Here is a 20,621-nt window from a genome sequence, read left to right as displayed (position 1 = left end):
CCAGTTGTTTAGGAATATGGATTTTAAAAACCATTCAATAACATGCCTGTGGTTCCCCAATTTACTGCAGCCAGAAGAGGAAGAGCTCTCCTCTTCCTCACCTTCTCTCCTGCTGCCTCCATCCGAGCTGGCCTGACCTCTCAGCTGAACTCGATGGGAACAGTTTGATCAAGAACAAATATATCTGAAAATCCTCTTCAGAGTGCTCACACACTTGGTCATTTCATTCACTACCTACTGGAGAATGGCCCCAGAAGGTAGAGTTGCTGCACAAAAGCAACCAAGACCTTTAGGTACGCTTCAACATCCTGCTTGTTTCTGCTTAATTGTCCGTCATCTTCTTTGCTGTTTATTAAAAACAAGTAATTCCAGGTCGTTTCTGAAAAGTGATGGCTTAATCCATTCCTCGGCTACCCAAACTGCGTTCAAGTGAGATCCCAATGCTTGCGCATTTGTGTTTTCCAAGTACCCCTTGCCTTATGCTTTTCCAACAGCCACTTTTGTATCAAGAATTTCCTGATTCTACTAATCTTCTTTTTAATTTTATGGTTAAAAATATTAACAATAACATGGCATTTTAGATTTCTCACTCATTGTAAGTTTATATATTTCTCATATAACTTTTTTCTTGACATATTTTAACTTTTTTCTTGACATATTTTTAGAGTACATTTCATTCTCCATTAATTCTGTGGGCTGGTGTAAGGTCATTTGCCTGTCCTACTCTGTCTCCCTATAAATGAAGAAGGAGCTCTCTGGGCATAAGCGTGGATGACTGCCCACCCAGGATATCTCCTCTTCATTAGGACCATCTCAAAATGTTCTTGTCCCTCTTTAGCTGGGCTTTCTTCCGTCAAAGATGAAAGCTTAAACTTCTGGGCAAACACAGCACGGGATTTCTGTGCTTGGAGCATAGAGACAATGCCCAGTCAGCACTGGTACTCAAGGGTATCATCATCTGTCTTCAAATAACAATTTTGGCATTCTGATTGATACAGTTGTACACAACCATTTTGCACACATGTAAGTCCATCTTTCTATACTGTCTGTCTCTATAAATGGCCTCAAGTTGTACCAGGGGTGGTTTAGATTGAATATTAGGAAAAATTTCTTCAAGGGTTATCAAGCTTTGGAACAGGCTGCCCAGGGAAGTGGTGGAGTCACCATCCCTGGAGGTATTTAAAAGAGGTGTAGATCGGGCACTTAGGGACATGGTTTACTGGTGGACTTGGCAGCGTTAGGTTTACAGCTGGACTCGATAATCTTAAGGGTCTTTTCCAACCTAAATGATTCTATGATTCTATAAGCATTTTGTAAATGCTTTGTTGTTTATAGAGGTTTTTCAATAGCAGTTTGCAGATGAGTTTGCATTCCTGCATCTGAGACCACAGAGTGTCTTCCCAGAGTAGCATCGGAGGCCATTTGTTGACGCTTCAGAGAAAAGTTCTGGCTGATGGAGAAGAGCATTAGTAGATCTGTGGCAATATCTCCCTATTTAATAAGGAAACAAGCCCAAGGGAAATCTAGGCTCAAAGGAGAGGCCCAGCTTGAAGGGATGTGTTAGGATAAATGTCACATTGCCATGGGAGGGTTCAAAATACAGGGGTAGGAGTTTGGAAGGAATTATAAAATAGCGGTATTTTCCAGATTCATGAGACAAACACCGTGTTTGTTGTAGGACAAAGGGATAGTACCCGTTGTCATCTTTAAACTACAGGGAGAACCCAGATCGTGGCTCCTCTACTAAGCATAATGACAGGAGATTTCTGAGACTGAAGCTGTACACTGTGGTTCAGTCAGTGACCTCAGAGCTGACTGCTACTGCCCTCCTCGCCTGTACCAACTCTGCCAGCCCCAGCAGATGCTTTATCGAGCTGATTCAGCCCGCTAAGCCAGCAGAACGCTATTCCCTTTTCTTTGCCAGGGTGAATTTTCTGCTGATTCAACGAGTTAAACCAGTTCAGTGCAAGATTAGACAATCACCAGATCTAACATCAGAGAAGTGAGGAAAAGAGGGACAAGATTTTTCCTTTTCTGTGGAAGAAAGCCATTTATGTGACTCAAGCTGTAACAGGTAATTTTACCCTGAGAGGTAGATTCATGGGGGTTAAGACAAGCTGAGACTGTGCTACTGGCAAAAGAGATAATTCCATCCTTTTCCCTTCCCTTAGTCATGCTTTCCTGATGCCTCCTCTCTGCTGGCTCCAACATTCATGCGGCCACATGTTAGGCTAGATCTGCTTGCCAACAGAGCTGACAGCTAATCCAGTTAAAAAAAAAAAAAAGTTTTCAGCAGGATCAATTTTGGCAGCCAGCTGATTCCGCAGCCAAACAAACACCAATGCCAGGATGAGCCAGTGAGAGGGCTTGTTTCGGTGGCAGCCTGCACACACGTCAGCATAAAACCAGAAGTGCCCCCCCCCGGCCATAATTTCACAAACACTTCCAGCCAGCGATTGCCGGCACTGCTGCCAAAAGTAACACAGCCTTGCCCTTCGGCCACACCAGCTGCTCATTCCAGGCCCCAGGCACCCCCTGTGCTGTACCAGAGAAGATGTCTTAACATAAAACTGATTGATAAATGTATCTGGAGTTAAAACCCCTTTTTTCCCCCCAGGTTTGTATTCTCCATCAGTAAGGCTTCTTCTGAAGCCATGCTACCAAAGACCCATCAGATTGTAATTGTCTCCGAGGGTGAAACACCAAAGAAAAGGGGTGATTTGAGGGCATTTTACAGTCTTACCCTTGGCTGCAAGCCTGCCTTTTACTTCCCGCTGAAGGAGGTTAAGGCTTAGCGTCTTGTTGCAGAGGTGTCAGAGCATACACAGAGCACACTCCAGCATCAGGACAGTGACTTCTTGAAGCACACTGCTTTCTTCAGCTGTGCTGGTGTGAGCATACCCTCAGATGGAGGGAGACAATCTGAGATGTAGGATGTAACTGGTATGGGGACCTAAGCATGGAGATAAATCTGCAAGGGCTTTGATGCCAATAGCAGCTTGGTAAGAAGATGCTGTAAGATAACACAGATAAAGGAATTATTCAAAACAGCTCCTTGTATCAAACACCTTCCTCATGTATAAATGTTTCACAACTATACTGTATCCAACTAAATTTCTTTTCAACAGATACATCTGGACTATATTAAACACTCCAAACGAGGGATCAGAGAAAGCAGTTTCTTGTTACTGTTCCATAAAAGCTACTTTTAATACACATTGTAGAAATACCAGGCATTAAAAATCCATGAAGGATCGTCAGCGATTGAAATGATCAACTGCTCTTTTGAGGTCTGAATTTCAGAGACTGCCTTGAAGTCTGCAGGGTTTCCGATGACTATTTTAGCAGTACTGAAAAGCTCCGTAGTTTTACACACAGAACTTTGACCCACACAGTTAACTAATATTTAACACTTTGCCAGATTTTCCTGCAAGGCCGGTGGCGGGGGGGGAGGGAATCAATGATGAATTCAGTTATCTCCTTAGCATAATCCTATTTATTGACAAAGAATGTACAGCCACGTCCCATTTCCTTGCACGCAGAGGAAGTAAATGGGAGGGAGTACTGTGCGGCAGTCCAAGTTTGCTGCTCTAGCCAGGATGCTTGCCCAGAAGAAGCTGTCCCTTGGCTTTTTCTCAGGGCCATGCACCACTGCTTCTCCCACTGTCTGCTGGCTCTCGCGTGGTGTTTCCGGTCCCGGACATGCACACAGGCAAACACAGCTGCAACCAATCTGTGCTCTTGCCGCCGCGTTCGCAAGCAGTCCCTAGAGAAATCTCTTTGACTTTCCCCAAATTAGTGCTTGCTCATACGAGTTAGCTCATCTTAGTGCTTGGCTGTATAGCCCTGTGCCGTAGGCAGCGGTTTCTAGTTTTTAGCTATCTTACACCATAAAAGAACTTAATTGCTCCTTCCTGAATGAAGTATGGCCAGCGTGCCTGTCAGTTTTGATGAGGTTTGTGACTGCCTATAGATCAGAGCTCTGCTCCGGTGGGTTTTGCTTGTATTGCATAAAGAAGAAAGGAGAAGTGACCTCCAAAGTAAATAGAACAACGAGGAACAAAATTAATTTTCATATACAATTTCTTCTATGATTTGGCAAGCATCAGATTAACTGTATAAAACAGAAGACTTCCTACAGAATGTTAATCCTCACAAGAACACATTATAATGAAGATTTCAGAAGTACAAGCACAACCTGTTTTTCATCTGAGACCTTGTCTGTATCATCTTCCAAACCACAGGCCTGACCCTGGGAGTGGAAGGACTGCTTTCAATAAACAAACCTTGATTTTCCAGTCCTGCACCATCATTTACTTCTGTGCAAGTTCCGTGGAGACGTTACTAAATCTATTCCAGCATATTTAACAACTACTTTTTTCATTGGTTTTCACAGGTGTAAATGCCTTCACAAAGCTCGTGGCAGCAGAGAAGCAAGTCCCAGTGGTATTTATTAGCAGGGCAAAGAGGAATTATTTTTCTGAGAACTGATTAGTCATGTTGTATTACATGCTGTAACAACAGGAGAGAGTTCCCCTCTCTCCCACGAACTTGGCGTTATCAGGGAACCTTTCTGAAACATACTTGTCTGCAGCCAGTAGATCTACTTTGCAGGGCTAATGAGAGACAGTTGTATTTTGTGAATGAAGCTCTGAGCAAGAGAACAAAACCAGTAAATGATCATCATTTTCTTCTCAGCAGGACCTCCAAATACACCTGCATTTAGGAAATGGATGGGACTGGTCTTTTTCCTGTTCTTCTAACATGGTTCCCAGACAAAATGTCTCTGCTGCTACTGTTCAAGGAAATAAAGTTAAAACCCTGTGAGCAGCAAACATGTTTAGGCATGCTGAGCATAATTTTGCTTCCAGTGTGGGAGGGTCTTAAATACTTGGCCTCCCCAGTGAAAGAAATACACATTCAAGGAAGGCAGAAGCTGAATTAACCCTTCATTACCAAGCACAATTATACTTCTAAATGTTGGATCCCAGATCTTCATTTCCTTGGGGCAGTTCTCTGTGCAATGTAAAAATTCCAGTGTTCAAATACGCTCTAAACAGGCAGCAAGCACATTTACAAATATGGTACTATCCTGCTGGAATTGCTCACCTCAACCTCCAAGAAAGGCATACGAATAAGCCGTGTTTCTTACCAGCTAACCCGCTGACTTTTGCCTTACTTCCACTGGCGCAACATTGTTGTCTGCGTGATTTTGTCCGGCACCGGAGCCTTCACTTCAGGCACACGTGTATCTTTGCCGCTGTTCCTGCACAACTTATTGTGACACCGAGCTGTCACCAGCCACCATCAGGGTGCTCAGCAGCTGGGCTCTGCACCTGGAGGAAGGTAGGACGGGTGCAGGGAGGAGAGCTGCTCTGACCTTGGTCCCCCGAGGCTTCCTGCCCAACCGAGCACGTAGACACTGGAATCAGCGTGCTCCAAAGCAGCACCGGCAACTTTTACGAGCTGTGGCACGTACTTTACCCCACAAGTGCTGCAGTCTGTTGGCCTGTAAAACCAGCCCCTCAAGTTAAGAAAGCAGTGGAGCAGGAAACTGGCAGCAAGGCACAGCCAGACGCTGCTCCCCAAAGGCCCATCCCCTTGAGTCCAACTGATTTGGCAATGCTGACTTCATGTGGTGAGATGCATTTGCTTTCTCCATGCTCATTTTGGGTAAAGAAGGACTTACTGGGGCACAGAGAAAAAAATGGGATGGGGAGTCACTTGGAGGTTGAGTCTTTCTCCATGTTTTGTTTTGTTTTGTTTTTTATTTTTTAAATATATTAACATTTGTCATTTAGCATTTACTGTAACAAACCCACAGTGTGTGACAGACAATAAAAATCCCGCAGTGATTTAAATGGGATTAATTATGTGAACAACAAGCTACCAATGAGAATCATGATGCCCTCCATACGAAATAAATGAACATCAGCTTCCACCTAGTATTTACTTCTTAGAAGTTCAAGACTAATCCTATTTGGCATATTTTAAGGAAGTGAGCTCTTGACCCAAAATGTTTATGGCCTGGAACAGTAAGACCAATAAAAGAAAGGAAGCATATTTTAAAGCTGCTCTTAAAATCAGGTTGGTTTTAGGCACAATTTTGAGAAAGACAGCGTTTCACCTCATGTTTCAAGTAAAGGGGTAAGTGTGACTGATACATCCCATCCAGACCAATAAGACATTTCTTGCTAGGAAAATGTCTTTTAACAAGGACTTTTGAATATCCGCTTAATCACACACCCCCCAAGACAGATAATGTTGTACCATATGGGTTACATTAGTAGCATCATATTATATACTGTAATAAAATGTTAAGGGAGCTGTCTAGGTGAAATGCGGCAAAATAAAACACCAGATGACAATCATGAGAAACAACAACTTCATCCCAAATTGGTCTGGAGATAAATAAGCCTTTAAATATATGTATTTTAAACTATCTGCTGTCTGCAAAACATTCTAGATCATCAGCCCACGGCACAACATTTATTACGACATTACAACATTTATTTTTCTGTAGATAAAAAAAATGTGAAGTAGGCACAGGTGGGCTTCTGTAGCCTTGTTATCATTATTTACCCTATTTGTTGGAGCCCAGTTTGGGCCCCCATTCTGGATGCTGTGTGCTGTAAGAACAGCTCGAAGGCTTTCTCTAATGAAACACTTGTGTAACCTAAAGGCCACAAGTCAAGCTACAGCTTTTTAAATTACATGGCATTCTGCCTCTATGGAAGCAACACAGAGCTGGTACCAAAGTGTGCTTTACGAAAAAAGGTCATGAAGACGAGGAGAAATGGCAACCCATGGGGAGCAAAGGCCACGGAGGCAGACGGAGAGACCCTGGGTGGGAGAGGCAGCCAGCCCCTGCTGGGCCTGGCTGCACAAACCTTTTGCTTCAGGGAGTCCTGTCTCTTTTCACTTTTCCAAGAAAGAATTAAAAAAAAGAAGGGTGGGGAAAAAAAAAAGACAACAATAAATGTGGTTCTTGTTACTTGGAGCCAGGAATAACTTGACCAGTGGATTCCCACGAGGGAGTCCCTTCCCGGATGGCCCAGTGCTGTGAAGTTCGTTGACGTGATACCTACCATCTGCCCATCATGACGAGTTTCCTCCTTAGTATGTGTGTCTGTATATATATATATATATATATATACACACAAAAATTGTCCTTTAGGTGGCCGTGTCCTGAGGCTGCGGGGGGCTGGCCAAGCGCAATGCCGCCTCAAGCCACCGCCACATTCAGACAGTTCCTCAGCTGCGGAGAAGGAGGAGCAGGTTTCTGGCTGCAACTCGTTTTAATTTAAATTTTCACTTCCTGAGGAAAGATGGGGGTTTAATAGGTTTTTTTTTAGACCGTACTCGATTTCACGACACCCCCGGGCCCAGTCGCTCCTGGGAGGGCGCTGCCCGCCATGTCCCGCCGCCTCCCGCCATGTCGCGACGGGGCGGACAGCCAGGAAGGGACGTTCGCCCCCTCAGCCGCGCGGCGCCACCTCCTGCCCGCCAGAGGGCGCTGCACCCTGCCGCCCTCCCTGCCTTGCCCCTCTGGCCGCCGTTGCGTCTGCGCGGCGCGGCGGGGTCCGGCCAGTCATGGCCGCCTCCGTGTTCTGCTGCTTCTCCTGGTGCAGGGATGGCGGTGCCGGTCACATCCAGCTGAAGGAGATGCCGGCGGTGCATCTCGACACGCAGCGCATGGGTAAACGGGGCGGGTCCGGGTCTCTCCTTCCCCTGCAGCGAGACGCCTGTGACGGGCTGGGGCGGGCGGACGGAGGCTGAGGGGCGGCGGCGGCGGTGCGGGCGCCTCCCCGGCGGGGAGGCCGCAGGCCCGGCCCCGGGACGCGGCAGGGGGGGACCTGTGAGGGGGGCGGGTGGCCGGGACTGCCTGTCCCCGGGACGCTGTCGGCGGGAAGTTTGAACGGGGAGCTGGTGGCGGTGTCGGGTTGTTTTGGTACGGTGTAACCCTACCGGCCCTAGGGGGGATGTGCACCTGCCCTTAAAGTTTATCCTCTTTTCTCAGTGAAAAGCACTGGGAAAGTCGCTTTTGGTCTACTTTATTAGAAGGATTTGGCAGTTTTCAGGGGGAAATAAAAAATTTCGATTTGGTTCAAATTCCGTTGAAGCCATGAGCAGAATGAGTATGTGGGAGTGTGCCACAGTTTCAGAGGGGTTGTCTGAGAGGGGAAGGCTGCCTGACAGGGACTGAAGATCTTGGTCAGGTTAGGCCAGAGCTGGTGGTTCAGAGCAGTGGGGTCAAGTTATGGCAATGAAGATGCAGAAGGAGCCAAGCCATACGGTATTTTGTCCGATGTCTTGTTCGTACTGATTTTTGAGCGTAATCTTTAGGATGAGCTATCCACAAAACAACATCTGGGGTTTGTTGAGGAGAGAAGTGATCTGTGTCAGCTGCAGCAGAGCCAGGGAAAGAACTAGGAGGAAAACAGTGTGGCCGATCCAGGGTCCAGTGCTCAAGCGCAATTATTAGCCTGGTTTTATTCAGTTGTATTAGTGGACCTTGCCTGTCTCCCATGTTCTTGACCATGACAACAGTACTTAAAGATGAAGTCTTCCACTGGAGAAGGAAAACTTAGCAGAGGATTTTTTTCTCTATATATTGGCAGGCATGTTTCTAATAAAAGTATTTGTTCAGATAACGATTAAACACTTTGCAGTTGCATCAAACATTTCTACGTGATGTGCCTTTCCTTCTCTTTGCAGATTTTTTTTTTTTCCAGTGTGTAGAGACAGAGTACAGGGCTTTGGTCCCACCGTGAACCCTTTCTGACTAAATTGTAAGTTATGTTTCTGATGTGGCTGAGTAAAGGTTGTAATCAGCATGGTGCCATGAAACCCAAGAGTTGAAATTAGAGCAGCGTGTCGATTTTAAATAAATAAACCCTAGTTGAAAGATGAACTAGCTGGTAAACAGCCTTCCTTTTCTTACTTCAAAGCATTTGCCATCATCATAATTCTCACAGACTAATGAAGCTCTTACTCGGGGCAGAAAGAACAAAAACTGTTCACAATGGCTAGAGTTTTTAAGGGCTGCTGCCAGACCTCTAAAAATGTTTTGAAGTTTTGCGTTTTTTTTTTTCTTGTGCAGGAACAGATGTTGTCATTGTTAAAAATGGCAGAAGAATATGTGGCACGGGAGGCTGCTTAGCCAATGCACCTTTGCATCAGAACAAGAGCTATTTTGAGTTTAAAATCCAGTCTACAGGTTAGTAAGCAAAAATGTACGACTTTGGTTGTCAGACTGCCTGCTGGTTGTTATACCTAAAATACCAAATACATGCATCTTTCTAATTGCATTCATGAACTTGAGAACTTTGCAGAGTTTTATAAGTTGTCATTGTATAAAAGGCAGTTTCTCCTTTTTTCCTAATTGTGGCTCTGAAATACTACAAGGAATGGTAAGTATATTACTAAAGGAGTGCAAATACTAAAATGCCATATTTTGTATGCTGTTATATTGTAGAATAGAATCGAATCATAGAATGGTTTGGCTTGGAAGGGACCTTTAAAGGCCATCTAGTTCAAGCCCCTTACAATGAGCAGGGCCATCTTTAACTACATCAGGCTGCTCAGAGCCTCGTCCAAGCTGACCTTGAATGTCTCCAGCGATGGGATATCTACCTCTCTGGGCAACCTGTGCCAGTGTTTCATGACCTCACTGTGAAAAATGTCTTCCTCATATCTAGTCTGAATCTACCCTCTCTTAGTTTAAAACCATTACCCCTTGTCCTATTACAACAGGACCTGCTAAAAAGCTTGTCCCCATCTTTCCCATAAGCCCCTTTTAAAGTACTGGAAGGCTGCAATAAGGTCTCCCCGGCGCCTTCTCTTCTTCAGGCTGAACAACCCCAACTCTCTCAGCCTTTCTTTATAGGAGAGGTGTTCCATCCCTCTGATCATTTTTGTGGCCTCCTCTGGACCTGCTCCAACAGTTCCATGTCTTTCCTGTGCTGAGGGCTTCAGAGCTGACGTAGGACTCCAGGTAGGGTCTCCCCAGAGCGGAGTAGAGGGGCAGAATCACCTCCCTCAACCTGCTGGCGGCCACACTTCTTTGGATGCAGCCCGGGATATGGTTGGCCTCCTGGGCTGTGAGCACACATTGCTGGCTCATGTCCGGATTTTCCTCCACCAGTATCCCCAAGTCCTCCTTGGCAGGGCTGCTCTCAATCCCTTCATTCCCCAGCCTGTACTGATACTGGGGCTTGCCCCAACCCAGGTGCAGGACCCTGCACTTGGCCTTGTTGAACCTCATGAGGATGCACTTGATTCCACTGTCTATAGTGTTGATGGAGATTTTATTAAAGAGTACTGGTCCCAGTACGGACCCCTGAGGGACATCACTCGTTGCTGATCTCCATCTCGATGCGACCATCCAACCAATTCCTGATTGACCCAACAGTCCACCCATCAAATCCATCTCTGTCCGGTTTAGAGAGAAGGATGTTGTGGGGGACTGTGTCAAAGGCCTTACAGAAGTCCAGACAGATTACATTAGTGGCTCTTCCCTTGTCCACTGATGTGGTTACTCCGTCCTGGAAGGCCACTAGGTTAGTCAGGCAGGACTTGTCCTTGGTGAAGCCATGCTGGCTGACTTGTATCACCTCTCTGTCCTCCATGTGCCTTAGCATAGCTTCTAGGAGGATCTGTTCCATGATCTTCCCAGGCACAGAGGTGAGGCTGATGGATCAGTAGTTCCCAGGGTCCTCCTTGCTACCCTTTTTAAAAATGGGTGCAATGTTTCCCTTTTTCCAGTCCCCAGGGACTTCACCGGACCTCCGGGACTTTTCAAATATCATGAAGAATGGCTCAGTAACTACATCAGCTAATTCCCTCAGGACTCTGGGATGCGTCTTGGCAGGTCCCATAGACTTGTACATGTTCAGTTCCTCAGGTGGTCTCGAACCTGATCTTCTCTTACAGTGGGAGGGACTTTGCTCCTCCAGTCCCCGTCTTGCAGTCCATCCCCTCTAGAGGTGTGGGAAGAGACACTGCCAGTGCAGACTGAGGCAAGGAAGTTGTTGAGTACCTCAGCCTTCTCCTCATCTGTTGTTACCAGTTTGGAAGTCTTGCTCATTAAGGGGAGTATACTTTCTTTGACCTTCCTTTTCTGTCTGACATACCTGTAGAAGCCCTTCTTTTTATTTTTTGCATCCCTTGCCAAGTTCAACTCCAGCTGCGCCTTGGCCCTCCTGACCCTATCCCTACAAAACCAGGCAGCATCCCTGTACTCATCCCAGGATACCTGTCCCTCCTTCCACTGCCTGTGCATTTCCTTCTTGCCCTTTAGTTTGCCCAGCAGGTCTCCACTCAGCCATGCTGGTCTCTTGCCTTCCTTTCCTGATTTCTTACACCTGGGAATTGAGAGCTCTTGCACTCTATGGAAAGTGTCCTCAAAGATCTGCCAGTTCTGTTCTGCTCCCTTGTCCCTGAGGACAGTTTCCCAGGGGGTCCTATTGACTAACTCCCTGAAGAGCTGGAATTTTGCCTTCCTAAAATTCAGAGTCCTGGCTTTACTCTTCACCTGACCCAGATCCCTCAGGACTGTGAACTCCACCAATGCATGATCACTGCAGCCCAGGCTGTCTCCAATCTTGATGTCACTAATTAGCTTACATGCATTGGTCACCAACAGGCCCAGTATGGCATCCCCTCTGGTAGGGCTGTCTATTACCTGGCTTAAGAAGTTATCCTCAATGCATTCCAGAAGTCTCCTGGATTGCCTACAGCTCGCTGTGTTACTTTTCCAGCAGATGTCGGGGTGGTTAAAGTCCCTCAGCAGGACGAGAGCCTGCGAGTGCGATGACTCCTGTAGCTGGAGTAAGAAGGCTTCATCAACAGAGTCCCTTTGGTCGAGTGGCCTGTAATAGACACCAACCACAAGGTTCCCTTTGTTGCTGCAATCTCTGATTCCTCCCTATAAGCTTTCAACCTGCTCGTGGCTATTCTTCAGAGACAGCTCTTCACACTCTGTTCATTTCTTGACGTAAACGGCAATGCCTCTGCCCTTTCTTCCTTGCCTGTCCCTTCTGAACAGCCTGTAGCCATTGACAGCCACACTCCAGTCGTGGCATTTGTCCCACCAAGTTTCAGTAATGGCAACTAGATCATAGCTTTCTAGCAGCACTGTGGCTTCCAGCTCCTCCTGTTTGTTGTTTGTTGCCCATGCTGCATGCATTGGTGTAGATGCCCTTCAACTGGGCTGTCGGCCGTGTCACCGTCTTAGAGGAACCACCTTTAGTTCCTTTGAGGTCTTTTCTCTGGTGCAACAGGCTGAGGGCCCTTGCTAGCACCCGGTCCCTCTAACCTTGGTGTGTTGTCCAACAGCTTGTGTGTGAGTCTGATATTATCCCCCTCCCGCTTCACGTTTAGTTGAAAGCACTGTCAATAAGCCCCACATATGCATGTTTTTCAGTTAGCATATTTTAGAAATGCTTTTTTTGGTAAATAAATGCTTATGACCACATAAAACACTGTAGCTATAAAATATGTTTTTTTAAATAGTGCAGTTTATCCAGCAATACTTGTAACTGTTTGCCTACCTTCATTTGCTTTTAACATGCACTGTGTTTCCCCGAGCAAGGGTGACACTCCTTGTGCTACACTTTGCAGCACTTATTCCAGCACTGCCTTATCGAGAGGAGCCTTTCAGCACCCTGTTTCTTTATCTGTTTTGCACAGATCTAAGGCAGCTGAAAGTGAATGAAATTTGGAAGCATTATGCTTTTAACTAATATGATTAGCTTCACTAGTACAGAGTGCACTCCAGGCTTGCCTGTATTCTAACATTAAAAATCAGCCTGTATTTTTAAAAACAACAGACACTGTGCAAATGAAGCTGTTCTTTCCATAAGTGTGTAGGGGCGGGAAGAAGAAGCGAGGTGTTAGTCCAGAGGCAGGCCTTATAATAACAGCTGAAGCTTGAAGCTGGTGCCCTTTGGGTTAGGGTTGTTTGCGTTCAGTTGGGTTGGAGTGCAGGCAGCATGAACACAAACCTGTCCAAAACATCACGCAGTCAAACCTGTTGTTTAGTTTTAAGCTACATGTAAACCCCAGCTCAGTCTTAACTTGGCAATTTTAGTATCCTTTCTGTTGTGTGAGGAATCCACTGTGGCTGTTGTTCATATATGGTCATTATTCACACAGACACAGTATCCATGTTCTTATACTTAATTTGAGAAACACAGGAAATAAAATCTCCTGGTCCCTATGAACTGTGTCTCACGTATCCTGTGCCCCAAGACAGGAGAGTTGTAGATCACTTAGCTTAAAACTTTGATTCCCAGAGATGTTCTTGTGCTATCTATTAAGGGTCATCTGTAGAGTCATCCTGACTATTGTAAAGTTTTTTTTGAAGTCTGATCTGAATCTTGCTCAAACTCTTGTCCTTTTCATTCTGGGCATGTAAGTATTAGAATAAATTGTTCTGCAATTTTGTCTTTTGAAACTAATTTTCTTATATTTTTGCCTCATTTTAGTGTTCTGTAGATTAAACAGTCCCAGTTTTTTCAGTGTCTCCTTACAGCTGATATTTTTATATTTTTTTATTGGTTTTGTTGTTTCTTCTACAGTATCTCTAATTGATGTAATTTGTCTTGAGATATGGTGCTTAAAATGGATGCTCTGCTCCAGCTGCAGCAGCAGTAGACACCCTTCATCTGCTGTATATACAATATGTCTGCTTTATAAATGCCATACATCCAGAAGTTTTTCGTAACAGTAGGATACAGACTCACGCTCAGCATGTGGTCTGTGATAACCCCCAAATTATATTCTATGCACTGGTTGCCAAGCCACTATTGTATTTGTGCCACTTACTATTCCTACTTACCTGCTGTTCTTCATAATTCAGAAAAAGCAAATGGATGGATTTTCCTTATTTCAAACCTCTTACCCAATTTGTCAGCATCCTTTAAAACTTCAGGGGTCTCTGAAGAGCATGCAGTCCCATCAGGTTGGTATTGGCAGCATGTTAATAAGCACATTGTCATGTTATCCCAGTCATTGATGGGAATGCAGAACAGTGTTTGACCTTGGGCATTCAGTGCAAAACCTCAAACCGCACTTGAGTTATCTTTTTTGATTTGATAGGGTGCAGTAGCACCTGGAATACAGTTTTCTAACCAGTTGTGCATTCATATGGCTGTTACCATCTAGATCAGGTTTTTGTAATTTGACTATTTCAATGTTGTATGAGGTTCAAAAACATTATCAAATCAAGATCTGTCATATTTACAATTTCTTCTTTTTCCCTAAGGCTAGCCTAACCATCTGAAAAAGGAAATTGTGTTGTTCACAAATCCATGCTAGCTGGATTTATTTTTTACATTCTCCTACAGTCTCAGAGTTTGTTTTCAGTATTTTTCTGGGAATAAAAGTTAAGCTAAGTGGTTACAATTCTCTGCATCCTTCTTTTTCAGGGTAGATGCTGTTTATCTTCAGTCTCTTGTGGCTGCTTGTACTGGGTCTAGCCAGGATGGAGTTAATTTTCTTCATAGCAGCTCCCTATGGTGCTCTATTTTAACTTTGTGACCAAAACAATACTGGTAACACACTAATGTTTTAGCTGTCGCTGAGCAGTGTTTGCACAGCATGAAGGCGTTCTCTTGTTTCTCACTCTGCCCCCCCAGTGAATAAGATTGGGAGTGTACAAGAGGCTGGGAGGGGACACAACCAGGCAGATGACTTGAACTAACCAAAGAGATATTCCATGCTACCTAATGTCATGCTCAGCAATAAACAGGAGAGGTGGTGGTGCTTAGCTGCCCACTAGGGCTAACCCACAATAGTCCTGGTATTTCCAAGATGTATTTACTGGTAGTACCACCATGGCGCTAGTTAAAAACACATTCTTTATGCTGTCCTGCTTCAGTAAGATAGTCTTCAAAATAGTGGGTTTTTTTTCTTACCGTGTTAATGTCATGTTTTAGGGATTTGGGGTATTGGAGTTGCAACCCAGAAAGCAAACTTGAATCAAATTCCACTTGGTCGAGATGTCCATAGCCTGGTGATGAGGAATGATGGAGCTCTCTACTATAACAATGAGGAGAAAAATAGACTACCAGCAAACAATCTTCCTCAGGAGGGCGATGTGGTGGTGAGTTTCTTAGCTGTTCCCAGATTCCTCTTATTTACAGCTCTGTGGTCAGACTGACTATTTTGGTCAAATTGTTTGGCTTGCATCTCCCAGTTTGGAAAGTGCTGATACAAACTCCCTGCGGTCGGTTGACCCTGGCTGGGCATCAGGTGCCCACCAAAGCTGCTCTGTCACTCCCCTCAGCTGGACAGGGGGAGAAAAATACAACTCCCTGGGCTGCAGGTGGAGATCTGCTCCAGCGTGGAGCTCCGTGGGCTGCAGGGGCACAGCCAGCTTCACCATGGTCTTCACCAGGGGCTGCTGGGGAATCTCTGCTCTGGCACCTGGAGCCCCTCCTGCCGCTCCTTCTTCACTGACCTTGGTGTGAAGCAGGGCTGTTTGTCTCACATATTCTCCTCTCTCCGGCAGCAGTTGCTGTTGCCGGGTTTTTTTCCCCTTCTTAACTCTGTTATCCCAGAGGCGCTGCCACCATCACCGATGGGCTCGGCCTTGGCCAGCAGCGGGTCCGTCTTGTAGCCAGCTGCATTGGCTCTATTGGACACAGGGGAAGCTTGTAGCAGCTTCTCACAAAAGCCACCCCTGCAGCCCCCCTGCTACCAAAACCTTACCACGCAAACGCAGTACACTCCCCTTCTGTTGAATGGATCAGCAGCCTGAATACCAGTGGGCTTCATTCTCAAACATATCTTCATTGATATGTTTCTGAATCAGAGACAGATTTTACCAGTGTTTAAAAAGTAGCCTCCAATGTTCTGTTGCAGTCTGGTTGCAGTATCTACCTGACAGAAAACTCCCATCACAAGGATCCTGCGTTGTCTGAGATGGGACCTTACTGAACAAATAATGTGCTGGAATGCATTACATAGCTATGCACCATGCCCAGCTGAACTCAAGATCCCGTAGCTAACTGGTTAATGATTAGAAGAACAGAGCTGAGCAGAGATAGGTCCTGGGTGACAAATGAATTGTATTTTTAGCCAAACTTTTGTAGGCAAGGAGAGATACTAAGTGGGGAGGGGGTAATGCTCACTGGGAAAATGATATAGAATGAGAGCAAATGGAGAATCTTAAGATTACTATTCCAGGTTTCTCAAAACATCTTTAAGTTACTTTTCTTAAAGGGTTGTGTTTTATTGCTGTCATTTTCTCAATGTCCTGTTAGAGATCTATTTTCAAAAATACATGGGAGCAATGCAATGAAATTTAGACCTTTTATCACCACTACCTTTTTCTTGCTGGATAACCTTGCCTCTGTATAGCAATGGTCAGAAATTTCATCCGTAGAAGCCCCAAACAGCTAAGATTGACTCTTCCACCCTTTACCCTCAGACACTACATTATTCTTTTAATCCCTTTCTGAAATGGTTTTCGTGCAGGGTTGTGGGCTGTTTCAGGGTTTGGTCAAACTATGTAGTCTGCACAGCTTCAACTAATCACAGAAAAGTAGCTGATGTGTTACTGCTAACTCCCCCGTTTTCATAAGCTTCAATTTATTTTGTTTTGTCATGAAAATAGATCTCTGAGTAGTGTATGACAACACAAATTGTCATACTCGGCCATACCAGAAGTCAGTAATTTATTACATTTTTAGTGTTTGCTTTCTAATCTGTAGTCAGCATATTTGTAGCGTTGTATATGAAACCATGGTCTGTTGCCGCTGGTGGAGAAAATGAGCTGAGAGAGGTTTCCATGTGGAACTATGGACAAGAAACTTAATTCATAGCATAATTATTTATTAAAGTGATTTCCATGAGGAGTTACAAACAAGAAGACTGTGAACTGCTTAATATTCAAAAATAATTCAAAATTTTATATTTCTTTAACATGGTGAAGAATAGTTTGGGTATTTGTTTTGTAAACTGGGTAAGATGAGGTGCGCAGTACTGTGCTGCATCCACATTGTATAAGCGTTAAAGAATCCTGAGTATTTGAAAATACAAATGTTACCAGTCATTTATTAACTTCTAGTCCTCTGCAGGCATATTTCAAGTGAGGTTTTCTAGGATGCTGTGGTTAGCATAATGGTGTTAAAATTTGCCTGTGGCTAAGAAAGCTAAATTAAGTAGCAACCTTATGTGTATTAACTTGTTGATGCTTTTTTTTGTTAATTTTCTGTACTTTGTAGGGCATTACATATGACCATGTAGAATTAAATGTATATTTAAATGGGAAGAACATGCATTGTCCAGCTTCAGGAATCCGAGGGACTGTCTATCCAGTGGTCTATGGTAAGTCAGAGATTTTCAAGCTGTTTCACAATGTTTTTGTACCAAGTCTGTCTTATGAGCTATGTATTCTTCTCACTTAAATGGAACACTTATCAGTGATTTATTTTTGGCAACTACAACAATATATTGCATGAAAATGCAAACCTAGGAAAATACAAAAGTATTTTTAATGCTGCTTAATAGCTAGGAAAAAAAGCACCACTTACTGACTACATACCGTGTCCACGTCTGACGTGCTGGAGAGTTACTGCACTCAGTCTAAAAATTTCCAGGTAAAAAACCTGTGAAGCAGATGGAAAAAAGTAAACCAACAAATTTGAAGTAATGGAGACTTGTAGGCTAATCTGATTTATCTCTGAAGCTTGGTATTTATGCCTATTAATTTCACATACTTCATAAATGCATTCAGTGTTAAACATGAATAGATACTGAGTTGCTGTTTGTATTTTCTTATGGAAGTAATAACTTTAATGTAGTACTAGTACAGCTGCTTGCTGTATAGTGGTACAGCTCTTTGCTGCTATACCACATTGATGCCTGGTTTTGAAATCCAACAACTGGTGAGCGAATTGTGGTAGCTGTTTTGCCAGTAACCATCAATACAATGCAGCAGTTTTGAAGAAGAAACAAATACCATATCCAATTAATCCCTGCATAGGCAGTTTAAGAAAGAATTTATGAATTATGGAAGCTGGAATTTTTCCAAGGCATGTGTTAACAATTTACTCTCCCAGAACTTCCCAGTGGTTTTGTAGTTCCCAAGTAGTCAGAATTCTGTTTAACATCTCATCTGAAAGGCAGTGCTTCCCCTCGCTCAGTGGGTCATCAATGCTATGCTCTGGGTTGGCTTGTAACTTGGAGCAAACGGTAACTGCTCATCGGACTCCCAGTGTTACACCTCCAGCCATCTCCAGTTTATCTTTATTCCTGTGTGAGCTTCATCTAAGTAGTAGCCTCCTGCAAAATGATTTTGCTCTTGAGACACCGTTAGCTATGTGATGTGGATAATTTTTTCATTTCTTTGTTGGTTCCTAATGAACTGTTGGAATGTTCCCATCTATATCTTGATACATTTGTAATATTGAATTTCACAAACATGAAGAAAACACCCTAGATGTGTTGTAGAGCCTTTGCAGTCTATAAATGTAGCTGACAAATTATATCTTTCCAAGCTATTAGAGTGGAAATCGTTTTATACGGTCATTTTGTGATGTGTTCTTAAGCCACGTGATGGCGCTGGTAAAATGCTGTGGCAGACCAGCAGCCCTGCAGCACCGCCGGAGCTCCTGGTGCAAGAACCTTGAGCAGCAGGCAGAGAGTTGCTGTGTGGTAATTGATTGTTGCATCTTCCCTGTGTTTTGGAAATGGTGTTACATACCCCGGAGGATGCAGGTTGCTTTCAGAAAACGTTTGGTGGCATGTTAGCCTACTGTAAATATCTTTTTCTCTGACTAACGAAGTTCCGTGCCTGGAGATTGCAGTGACCTTTTACTGCAAGGCTCTTATCATCCGCAAGTGGGCATAATTTAATCGTAATTACCATGTCTGCTACATAGAACTAGAATAATTGCAGTCTGCAAATTGCTTTTTCATGGTACTTACTTGGTATAAACTTTTAACTATAAATGTCCTTAAATTATTGTAAACTTCTTTTAGTCATGTGAAAGGATTTGACCATAGAGAAGAGAGTTTGCTAAGTGTTTACCCTATCCACAATTCAGACTAGAACTATAGGTGTCTTTTTAAAAGAAACATGATAGAGCAGGCAAACACAGTGTCAGGTCTGAGAATGTAAAACAGAAAAGTGGACTTAAAGGTTGCTCCCTACAGCAGCTGTACCTCAGGCACTTTTGCAGAAGTGAGATATAAACACTGCATACGTAGTACAGAACTGTACAAATATTCTAATAGAAGTTTTAACTGAGCCTAGGAGGGAAAAATTCCTACCTTGGTGATGAGATATCTAAATTCCAAACCAAAATATGGAGATGAAGCTTTTCTGTTTTGATCTAATGTTGCTAGTGTACCAGGTTTGTCTTGGCAGAAGTTGTCTTTGAAAGAGATCTTGCTTTTCTTACTGGTTGGGTGTCTCAATTTGCTAATGCAATACATGAAAGCTTTGCTCTGAAAATCCTCAGCAATTTCTTTTTTATATTCTACATAAAAGATAGTAACACTTGTGTCTCAGATTATGCAGGGGATCCAAAACTGGGAGAGGTATTGCAAAAAACCATTAACTTCCAACTTAAAGAAGCAGTCAAAGAAGCTCTCTTTGGGTCACATGCTAAAACAGATGGTCTGACACCAACCATTGCAGACATCTGAAACCTTGTAAACCTCCAGAAGAATCATTGCAGACAGCTGACACTCCAGCAGAATTAGGAAGTGGACAGAAAAATATGCAGCTGAGGAGGTGACAGCCCTGCAATGTGTATTGGAGTGTCCTTAATCTGTAGCTGTCCATAGAAAGAGAGTAGAAAATTTGGAGGGCATTACCTGAAGCCCTGCAAATGCTCCCAGTGAAGTCAGAGGCAGCATTCTCGTTGACTTCACCAAGTACCATTACCGAATAAAGTAAACAGCAGCAAAGAGAGATGATGTGCTCTCCTTGGGTATGTGTGTAGGGCTTTAGCAAATTTGTTGAAGAGATTTCTTTTAATTGTATTGTATATATCTAATGGATGTATTGGAGAATATTCTTCATGGTTTGAGCATAGTACATAATATAATAAAAAGGTGTAATAGAGGATTAAACTGTAAGTGGTCCTTCTCTAATTCCTTCTGTTTGGTTCTCTTCTGCAGTTGATGACAGTGCCATTCTGGACTGTCAGTTCAGTGAATTTTATCATACACCTCCACCAGGGTTTGAAAAGATCCTCTTTGAGCAGCAAATCTTCTGAATGTCTTCATACCGAAAATTTGCACCCTGCACTGTTACAAAAGCTTTGTCATCTTAAATAAAGCTTCACATTACTTTTGGGAAATATATCTGTATTTTTAGTAAGTACTTGTGACTGTTGTCTGCAGAATTAGTATGTTAACTGCAACACCAGATAACTGTGTTGCAAATACAAGATTTCTGACACTGTTTTGTGGCAGGGTTTTTCTCTGATTTGTACTTGATGCATAAGGAGACTAAGGGATATTATTGACATCAGTATTACATTCAGTATTTTGAATAAACTCGAGCTCTGTAAAGCCAATAGTCCTTATGCATATGATAGCTATGGAGATGGATAGTTCTCATGATTTTCTTTCCCAGCTTTTTTCACACAGAAGTTATG

At 43.8% G+C, this 20,621-nt stretch overlaps 1 protein-coding gene across 2 annotated transcripts; it reads left to right on the top strand.

Annotated features, from left to right (window-relative positions):
- Positions 1 to 7,593: 7,593 nt before the first annotated feature.
- On the top strand, positions 7,594 to 20,237 carry SPRYD7 (SPRY domain containing 7; the record flags this gene model as incomplete). 2 transcript variants are annotated; one of them, XM_082008224.1, is made up of 5 exons in its annotated part: positions 7,594 to 7,699; positions 9,104 to 9,220; positions 14,943 to 15,109; positions 17,235 to 17,337; positions 20,140 to 20,237. In XM_082008224.1, 5 exons carry the CDS (start codon positions 7,594 to 7,596, stop codon positions 20,235 to 20,237), a joined length of 591 nt encoding a protein of 196 aa, XP_081864350.1. The 2 variants fall into 2 exon arrangements, with proteins under 2 accessions (XP_081864350.1, XP_081864351.1); XM_082008225.1 differs by lacking the exon at positions 9,104 to 9,220.
- Positions 20,238 to 20,621: the final 384 nt, after the last annotated feature.

This window comes from Phaethon aethereus, assembly GCF_964289735.1.
Source record: "Phaethon aethereus genome assembly, chromosome: 1".
NCBI lineage: Eukaryota > Metazoa > Chordata > Aves > Phaethontiformes > Phaethontidae > Phaethon > Phaethon aethereus.
Note: the sequence above shows the minus strand (reverse complement) of the source record. Positions and strands in the feature narration are given on the sequence as shown.